Below are 9,339 nucleotides of genomic sequence, written 5' to 3'. Positions count from 1 at the left end.
ACCAATCAGGAAGCGGCACGCCGTCGTTGGCCCCACCTCATCCCTTACGTCCGCCACTCAGGAGCCTCGCGGGACCGCCCTCGTCGCTCCCTCCCGCTTGGGGGTCGACTTAGTGTTGGACCCGGAAGTAGCTTTGGGTCACGAGGCTTCGCGGAGGAGGTGAGTGAGTCATGCGCGCGCGCGGAGGGGAGAGCTGGAGGGGGAGGGGAGGAAAGGGGGGCGGGGATGATGCAATGTTTGGCAACCGGTATCAGCGCGCGCACGCGCAGGGGACTACAAGGGTGGTGGGAGGTGCAGGGAGGGGTGGGGGAGAGGAGAGAGGGCGGGGCGCCAGCTCCCGGTACCCAACGGCCCCAACGGCTATCAACTGTGGTCGCCCCTAAGCTGCGGTGTGAACGCTCACTGCAGCTTGTCTCCCTCTAAGGCTCTCTTGTTCCGCCCATCTGACATTAGCCTCCGTTTTATCTCCACCAAAAGAAACTCCCATTTTCCTTGCCCCTGATCCCCTCCCTGCTAACGGACACCAGGTCTTTTAAACCTCCCACCTTTGAAAATTTGCATTCATCCACCAGGATTGTTTGCATCTTCTCGAGTCTTCTTAAAGGAGTCTTCTCTCAAAAGAAGCCAAGGAGCTTGACGCCCCTTGGTAGTCATTTTAAGCTCTTAGCACCCTTAAACTTTTTTCTTTGTAAAGTATCTGATGAGCCCTCGGCATGCCAGAATTCGTGCTCTTTGCCGGGAGGCCCCGATCCCACTGTTTGGTCTAATCATCTCCCCCCAGTGGTGCTCTGCTGCCCTTCACCAAAGACCAGGCCCGCCCTTTTCAGTGTATCAGACCTTCAGGTCCTGTGACTCCCTGCTGTGAGGAGCTGGGCTTCAGGCCTCCTACCTTAGGTGTTTGGGCTACGGAAGAGCCTTGTTGCCTGGAATATTGCGTGCACGTGAGCGCAATGCCTGGGACTGGGTTGTCAGGAACCCAGATTCTAGCCTCAGCGGTCCCTCACTTGCCCAGGGATCCTAGGCCAGTTACCTAATCTCGCCGTGCTTCACCGTCCTTGTTCATAAATAAAAGATCGCCTGCTGGACGTGAGATTATTATGAACTTGGAGGCAGCTTGAACAAAAGTGAAAAGCACGGTGGAAAATGCAAACTATATTTCAAGTGCCATTACTTAGAAAACGGAGGCCATGTGGTGGCCTGTTACATATCCTGTCATATCCTCATGGGGGCAGCCAGAGTTTGTCCTAAGAAAACTGTCACAAGGCTAGCTGTGGCTGGATGGCAAGTATAGGCGGTGGTGTGACCGGTGACAGGTCCTTGGTCAGGCCTGCACCACTGCTCCAGAGCTCCATTTCTCCTGTAAATGGGGGTGGGGGGTGGCTTGGACCAGATGGTCTCTCCTGGCCCAAAGACATGACCAGGTTGTCAGTGACAGGCAGAGGTCATGTGACTTGACAGGCCGGGGTCGTGTTTTGACATGTTGACCTGGGGAGGCGGGTCAAGTCCCAGCACACTACCCGGGAAGCCTTTGGGGCGGGGCAGGGCACGTCGCGACTTTCATCTTTTCGGGCCGGCTCCTCCCGGACCTGGCATTCCTGGCTCCCCGAACAGATTGTGGCTTTGGAAGGGGCCCCTCCCAGGGGAGGGCTGGGATTGGCCACCAGTGGCCTGGGAAGAGGCTCGGATCCTTCCGCGGAGGGCGGGGGGGTGGCCCCCGCGTGGGGTGTTTGTTCTCTTGGGGATTAATGGGGGGTTGTGGGGGAGGGGTAGGCGCGCTCCCGCATGCGCACTGCGGCCCCTCCTGTTGGCTCGTCGTTGTCCGCTGGGCGGGGGCCCGGCCCCGCCCCTCTCCCGTCCGGGCAGCGGCGGCGGCTGCGGCGGTGGCGGCGGCGGCGGCGGCAGCGACGGCGGCGGCGGTAGCAGCCTGCGCGGTGCCTTCTGGGAACGGAATCCCCAGGGCTGCCCCTGGCCCCCATGGCGCATGCGCGGGAGGCCGCTCGGTGATCCGCGGCAGCGGCGGCGGCGCTTCCTGCTAGGACCGGCCGGGGCTGTACCGGAGGCTCGGGCTCCACCGACCCTCCTCCCACTCCCTCCCACTCACCCTCTGGGCCGCGACTGCGCAGGGCGGGGCCGGCCGAACCATGGGCCGCGGTGAGTGCAGGGCCCGGCCCCCCCCCACCTCGCCCCTCCCCCTCCCCTCCTATCCCTACCCTCTGCCCCCTCCGCGTCCTCTTGGCCCCTTTCCCTGGCCCCATCCCCACTCCCCCGCCCTCACCTGCTCCCACCGTTTCTCTCTCTCACTGCTTGACTTTTGCCTTCTTCACCTCCCTCCTCTCAGTGCTTCGCCCACCCTCCGCCCGCCCTCTCCCCAAGTTCCTTCCTACTTCGTGCGCCTTCCCCTCCTCCCCAAGCTGAGGGAAGCAGGCTGGGTGACAGGGCGCCTTGTTATGAGAGGGAAAGTTTAGAAGCCGCCAGTGTGGGGTGGGAGCGATGGTGGGGTTGGAGAGAATACTTGCAGGTTTGTGGGGCGTCCCCATATATATCAGAGGAGAATCCCTCTTGGAGCTAAACTGAAGCCAGTGGGACAGGAGGTGCTGATTCTTCTTGCCTTAGGCTTGGGGGAAAATCCGGAGCTTCTGAGAATAGTGGGAGAAGACAGAACTGTGATCCCAGTGTTTCTTAAGAAGATCCAAGTGAACTAGATCAGTGATTGTCTAGTGCAGCCAGGCCATGGGGGGAGTTACGCTGGTACCACCCCAGCGAGCAGTTGGGCAATTGCCTGGTGATCTGCCTGGCAATCCATACTTTTTATATGATCTTCCTGAGGGCGAGGGAACAGCAGGGGCCAGCCTCTCTGGGAAACTTCCTAGAGATTATGGGAATTAACCCGCACTCCTGGCTGAAGGTTTCTGTCCTTGGTGGGATGAGGGGGCCTTGCCCTTTATATGTCTAGGGATTGGGCTGTGATTCCCCGGTCCCTGAAAGTTGTGGCTCTGACCCTCTGGTCCCTAGGGACTGAACGTGGAGAGGATGGTTGTGGACTCAGCCACCAGATCCTTGGGATCTTTCTGGGTACTTACCTCCTGTTATTAAGGATCTTTCCTTTGAGAGTATCCTGGTCTGTGGTGCTTTAGTAGGTTGGGCAGATTCCTGACTGTTCTTTTTCTCTCCTGTGTTGCAGGTGTGGGCTAAGCCGGCGGCCCCGGCTTTAGACTGGACCCCACAATGTTTGCAGACATGTTCAGGTAGCCATGGTGGGCTGGCAGAAGGTTCCCCCTCATTCTCTCCCCCAGCTCTCTGAGGTTTTCCCTTTGCTCTTGAGTTCTCTTGAGTCTCCACACAACCTTTGCCTTGCGGGAATACTCCCTCAGGTACCCAGCCCAGTTTAATCCTACTAATGCCACATGAATGTCTGTGTTATCAGGCACGTGGGAGCTGATTACACACAATGAATGGGGGCAATGAGAGCAGTGGAGCAGACAGAGCTGGGGGCCCTGTGGCCACATCTGTCCCCATCGGCTGGCAGCGCTGTGTTCGAGAGGGTGCTGTGCTCTATATCAGGTGTGGCTCCCCGAAGTTCCCCAGTTTCTATCCCCAGGCCCTTCAGTTGCCTGAGTTTTCTCTCTTCTATTTCTCTCTATGCCCAGATCGCTGGTGCCCTGTTGCTGTCTATTCCTCTTCGTTCCTCAGCCTTTTTGCTCTCTGTGCCTCTGGTCCTGTGCACTTGTTCTCTCCATCTCTTCCTTACTCTCTGCCCTTCCTAGGAAGATCTTTGAACTGTTCTTTCAGAGTGTCTTCCAGTTCAGTGTTATCTAACCTCACACTCTGACCCTATCCTCTCCCAGTCCAAGTGGCACAGAGCTGTCTTCCTTGGAGCAAACCCGGAGCTACCTCCTCAGCGATGGGACCTGCAAGTGCGGTCTGGAGTGTCCACTCAATGTCCCCAAGGTCAGAATGGTGAGGGTGAGATTGTCAGAGAGACTTAATGCCGGTCACTGACCGAGGTAGTTTTTCTCAGATTCTGCTCTCTCAGGGTCCTTGTCTGTGCCTTCCACCTTACAGGTTTTCAACTTTGACCCTTTGGCCCCGGTGACCCCGGGTGGGGCTGGGGTGGGGCCAGCATCAGAGGAGGACATGACCAAGCTGTGCAACCACCGGCGGAAAGCTGTTGCCATGGCAACTCTGTACCGCAGCATGGAGACCACCTGCTCACACTCTTCTCCTGGTGAGTGTTCTCCACTTTACAGGGACTGAGGAAAACTTAAGGGTCTGGAAGAGGGGTGGTGGGAGGAGCTCTGTGAGAAGGAGCAAGAAGGGTGGAGTGGGGAACTGCTTGGTGAGAGGAGGGCACAGGGAAGCTGGGAGCTTGTGGGGGAAGGGATGGAAAAGACAAAGTTCTTGGAAGGGGAGCCACAGGTTGATCCTCTGTTTCTCATTTATTGCAGGAGAGGGAGCAAGCCCCCAAATGTTCCACACTGTGTCCCCAGGGCCTCCCTCTGCCCGCCCTCCTTGTCGAGTCCCTCCTACAACTCCACTCAATGGGGGTCCTGGCTCCCTTCCCCCAGAACCACCCTCAGTTCCACAGGCTTTCCCCCCTCTAGCAGGCCCTGGGGGGCTCTTCCCACAGCCAAGGCTTCCTGACCCCGTCTCCTCTGGAGGCAGCAGCAGCCCTTGTTTCTTCCCACGGGGCAATGCCCCCTCCCCAGCTGCACCTCCTCCACCTGCTATCAGCCTCAACGCCCCCTCATATAGCTGGGGAGCTGCTCTCCGATCCAGCCTGGTGCCCCCTGACCTGGGCTCTCCTCCAGCCCCCCATGCCTCCTCCTCACCACCTTCAGACCCTCCTCTCTTCCATTGTAGTGATGCCTTAACACCCCCTCCCCTGCCCCCAAGCAATAATCTCCCTGGTCCCCCTGGCCCCTCTGGTCCTGCCACTCAGCCACCAGTGTCTTCAGCCACTATGCACCTGCCCCTGGTCCTGGGGCCCCTGGGAGGGGCCCCCTCGGTGGAGGGGCCCGGGGCACCCCCCTTTCTTGCTAGCAGCCTACTCTCTGCAGCCGCCAAGGCACAGCACCCCCAATTCCCCCCTCCCAGCACTTTACAGGGCCGAAGGCCCCGTGCCCAGGCACCCTCAGCTTCCCACTCCTCATTGCCCCGTCCCTCTCAGCGTCGTCCCCGCAGACCCCCAACTGTGTTGCGATTGCTAGAAGGGGGGGGCCCTCAAGCCCCTAGGCGGAGCCGTCCTCGGGCCCCTGCTCCCACCCCCCAATCTTTTCCTCTGCCGGAGCCATCCCAACCAATTCTCCCTTCTGTGTTGTCCCTGCTGGGACTCCCCACCCCTGGCCCTTCCCACTCTGACGGAAGCTTTAACCTTTTGGGGTCAGAGGCACACCTTCCTCCTCCCCCCACCCTCTCCTCAGGGAGCTCTCCCCAGCCCACGCACCCCATCCCGCCTGCCCTCCCTGGGACCACCAGTGGCAGCCTCAGCAGTGTGCCAGGTACGTGAGTGCACCAGAGCCCTTCCTTCGGGTACAAAGAGACCACCAAGACACTGAAGGGAGAACTTAGAGAGTTCTGTAGTGGTTTTCTGGGTCGGGGGGCAGGGAGTTTGGATTCTTTAGATACTGGGAGAAAGGGTCTCTCTAGAGCTGAACCTCTCTTTTTCTTTGCAGGTGCCCCTGCCCCACCAGCTGCCTCCAAAGCCCCCCTAGTCCCCAGCCCTGTGCTTCAAAGCCCATCTGAAGCGCTTGGGATGGGGGCCGGCCCAGCCGGCCCTCTGCCTCCCCTGGCTGGTGGGGAGGCTTTCCCTTTCCCCAGTCCCGAGCAGGGCCTGGCGCTGAGTGGAGCCGGCTTCCCCGGGATGCTAGGGACCTTGCCCCTCCCTCTGAGTCTGGGACAACCTCCACCTTCTCCATTGCTTAGCCACAGTTTATTTGGCGTGCTGGCTGGGGGAGGGGGACAACCTCCCCCTGAGCCCCTGCTCCCCCCACCAGGGGGACCTGGCCCTCCCCTAGCCCCAGGTGAGCCCGAAGGGCCTTCACTTTTGGTGGCTTCCCTGCTTCCACCACCCCCCTCAGACCTTCTTCCACCCCCTTCTGCACCTCCTAGCAACCTCCTTGCCTCTTTCCTGCCCTTGTTGGCCCTGGGCCCCACAGCTGGGGATGGGGAGGGATCTGCAGAGGGAGCCGGGGGTCCAAGTGGGGAGACATTTTCAGGTTTGGGAGACCTGCCCCCCCTGCTGTTCCCCCCCCTTTCAGCTCCCCCCACCCTCATAGCTTTAAATTCTGCGCTGCTGGCTGCCAGCCTGGATCCCCCCTCGGGGACGCCCCCCCAGGTGAGGATAGGGGGTGAGTGGGTGGGACAGAACAAGAGATAGAATCAGAGATGGGAGCTGGGAATAAAAGGTTTTCAGTTTCATGTCTGAGCTCTTCCTTAGGGCCTTTGAGGAGGGCTTAGTTCTTAGCTGGGGGTAGGATGGACTGTAAGAATTGGGTCTGTATTTAATAAGCATGGCCTACTTCAGTGGGGCTTTAGTGAGATTGCATATGTGGAAGTACTATAAACTTATTGAATACTTTACACATGTAGATGTTACAGCCATTTTTTCTTCTTAGCCCTGTGTCCTGAGCGCCCCCCAACCTGGACCACCTACCTCCAGTGTCACCACGGCAACTACTGACCCGGGGGCCTCCTCTCTGGGCAAGGCCCCCTCCAACTCAGGGAGACCCCCTCAACTCCTTAGCCCTCTGCTGAGTGCCAGCCTGCTGGGTGAGTCTGAGGGAAGACTCTGTGGTGTGGGAGAGAAGAAAAGAAACAGAAAAATTGGGAGTAGAGACTAGATGAATTAGGGAGGAAAGTCTGTGACCACTGAGTCAAGCCTAAAAGAATAGGGTCTGCTCAGCCTAATTGGTTTGCCCAGGGAGACCCTTGACTTTACAATTCCTTAACAGGTGACCTGTCTTCGCTGACCAGCAGCCCTGGAACCCTCCCCAGTCTGTTGCAGCCTCCTGGCCCTCTTCTCTCTGGCCAGTTGGGGCTGCAGCTCCTCCCTGGGGGGGGAGCTCCTCCACCCCTCTCAGAGGCTTCTAGTCCCCTAGCCTGCCTGCTACAGAGTCTCCAGGTGAGGGGATGGGTGTGTGTGTTAGGGAGAGAATTTTTTTTCGCAAATTGGAAATACAGACATTTCAAAGTTAAAGTAGCTGGAACTGCATTTGAAACTGACAGAGGTCTGTTTTGTCTGCAGATCCCTCCAGAGCAGCCAGAAGCCCCCTGTCTGCCCCCTGAGAGCCCCACCTCAACCCTTGAACCGGAGCCTGCCCGGCCTCCCCTCAGTGCCTTAGCCCCACCCCACAGTTCTCCCGATCCCCCAGTCCCTGAGCTGCTCACTGGGAGGGGGTCAGGGAAACGGGGCCGGAGGGGAGGAGGGGGACTTAGGGGCATTAATGGTGAGGCCAGGCCAGGCCGGGGACGAAAGCCTGGCAGCCGGCGGGAGCCTGGCCGACTGGCCCTCAAGTGGGGGGCACGTGGTGGCTTCAATGGACAAATGGAACGGTCCCCAAGAAGGACCCACCACTGGCAGCATAATGGGGAGCTGGCTGAAGGGGGTGCTGAGCCCAAGGATCCATCCCCTCCTGGGCCCCATTCTGAGGACCTTAAGGTGAGTGTGGGTTAAGTAATGGTTGTCTGGGCACAAAGGCCCTCAGGAAAGGTTGAGGCCAAGGTGCCTTTTCCCACACACAGTCCATCTTTTCTCAGGTATCCCCAGGGGTAGTCAGAAAGTCTCGTCGTGGCCGCAGGAGAAAATACAAGTGAGTATACTGGCCTTTTCCGGCTTGTTGGGTTTATAGCAATAGTTAAGAGTGATTTGGCTTTCGAAAAGGCAGCACTTACTTGAATATGAATAAGGATACCATGCCTACACTACCCACATGTAGAAAGCTTCCCACCCAAACTCTGAAAATCCCCTGGCGCTCGGGGACATGCTCCTGATCCCCTTGTGCCCTTATTGCAGCCCAACCCGGAACAGCAACAGCTCCCGCCAGGACATTACCTTGGACCCCAGCCCCACAACCCGCGTAAGTGTGCATCACTGCGTCGGTGGGTGGGAGTGCATATAAAGGATGAGGCAGGAGGAGAAGAAGGTTAGTGGGAGTGGGGAGAAAATAAAGGACTTCCTGATACCCAGCTGTTTGATCACTTCTTTCAACTTCCCCTCTTGTATAGGCGGCTGTCCCTCTGCCTCCCCGGGCCCGCCCTGGCCGTCCTGCCAAAAACAAGAGGAGGAAACTGGCCCCATAGCAGCCATACCTGGAGCTGGATCTGACCCTGACTGGGGAGAGCTGAGTGCTGAGCCTTGGGAGCCCCTGCCAGCCACCTGCACCTGTGGACAGTGGGTGGGGGCACTACTCCCCACTCAGAGCACAAATGCAACCCCTTCCCCCACAGTCCCATCCTGAGCCATTGCAGGGGGTAGGGAAGCTCACCCCCTCCCCCCCAAAGCCATGTCACTGAAAAGGCCTGGGGGGGGGTGGTATATGGCCCTCTCCCCACCAGGCTAAGGGGAAAACCCCCTCCCCCAGGTCTTTTATTTGTTTAAGTTATTTTTGCACAAATGACTCTTTTATATTTAATTCGACTTCATTGCCTCCCTTCTTGAAGCCAGCAGGCTCAGTTTACAAACCTGTGAGCTACTGTTGGCTGCTGCCCTCCTTCCCAATGAAAGGTACAAAGCAATAAGCATCATGCGTCCTCCCCTCACCCCTGCCAACACCCCTCTGCCTCTGGCTCAGGTTGCTCAAAGCACAGATCCCCCTCTTACCCTGTCCCCAGGTTTGAAACACATAGCCTCATTTCAAGGTGTAGCCAGCTTCCCTCCACTTTCCTCTGGGATATGAAGAGGGGGTAAGGGGGCAAAGAGAGCCCTCTGGGTGTCTCCCCCCATACACACTACACTGCCCCTTCTCCCCCATCAAAACGCTCAGAGACGTTGTGACGATGCGACTGAGGATTATGCAACATGGTCCAACCGGAGCGGCCAGCATGACCAGCTGTCCAGGGGCTGCCTCCTGCCTTTTCTTTTGTAAAGACAAGACCCTTGGGAGTTTTAATTCTGTTTTGTACTTGCCCTGTGGGGCCTCCACTGCTTTTCTATGGGAGACACTCTTAATTTAACAGATGAGAATATTTTGAAACTCTGGCTCTGACTCTGTCCTCATTTTTTCCTTAGTTCTTTTGTAAGAACAGATTATAATTTAAATCCTTCTGTGGTAGAGAGTGCTTAGACTGTCTGTTACGCTGTGTATGTCTCTCTCAGTGCTGCCTCTTCCCCAGGAAACAGCA

At 58.0% G+C, this 9,339-nt stretch overlaps 1 protein-coding gene across 6 annotated transcripts; it reads left to right on the top strand.

The window, feature by feature from the left end:
- Positions 1-74: 74 nt before the first annotated feature.
- Positions 75-9,196, top strand: MBD6 (methyl-CpG binding domain protein 6). Of its 6 annotated transcripts, none has more exons than XM_061416662.1 (13): positions 75-159; positions 3,182-3,245; positions 3,425-3,561; positions 3,846-3,948; positions 4,063-4,225; positions 4,446-5,498; positions 5,673-6,334; positions 6,615-6,768; positions 6,951-7,120; positions 7,244-7,657; positions 7,756-7,808; positions 8,012-8,075; positions 8,224-9,196. In XM_061416662.1, the coding sequence occupies exons 3-13, from the start codon at positions 3,449-3,451 to the stop codon at positions 8,296-8,298; spliced, it is 3,024 nt and encodes a 1,007-aa protein (XP_061272646.1). In that variant the 5' UTR covers positions 75-159; positions 3,182-3,245; positions 3,425-3,448; the 3' UTR covers positions 8,299-9,196. The 6 variants fall into 6 exon arrangements, 2 of the variants coding, with proteins under 2 accessions (XP_061272646.1, XP_061272647.1); XM_061416663.1 differs by lacking the exon at positions 75-159 and adding an exon at positions 2,971-3,072; XR_009736464.1 differs by lacking the exons at positions 75-159; positions 3,182-3,245 and having other exon boundaries at positions 3,449-3,561; positions 8,224-8,393; positions 8,659-8,722; positions 8,982-9,196.
- The last annotated feature ends 143 nt before the right edge of the window (positions 9,197-9,339 follow it).

The sequence above is a fragment of the Bos javanicus genome, chromosome 5 (genome assembly GCF_032452875.1).
Source record: "Bos javanicus breed banteng chromosome 5, ARS-OSU_banteng_1.0, whole genome shotgun sequence".
NCBI classification, from domain to species: Eukaryota; Metazoa; Chordata; class Mammalia; order Artiodactyla; family Bovidae; genus Bos; species Bos javanicus.
This window is presented reverse-complemented; position numbering and strand designations above follow the sequence as displayed.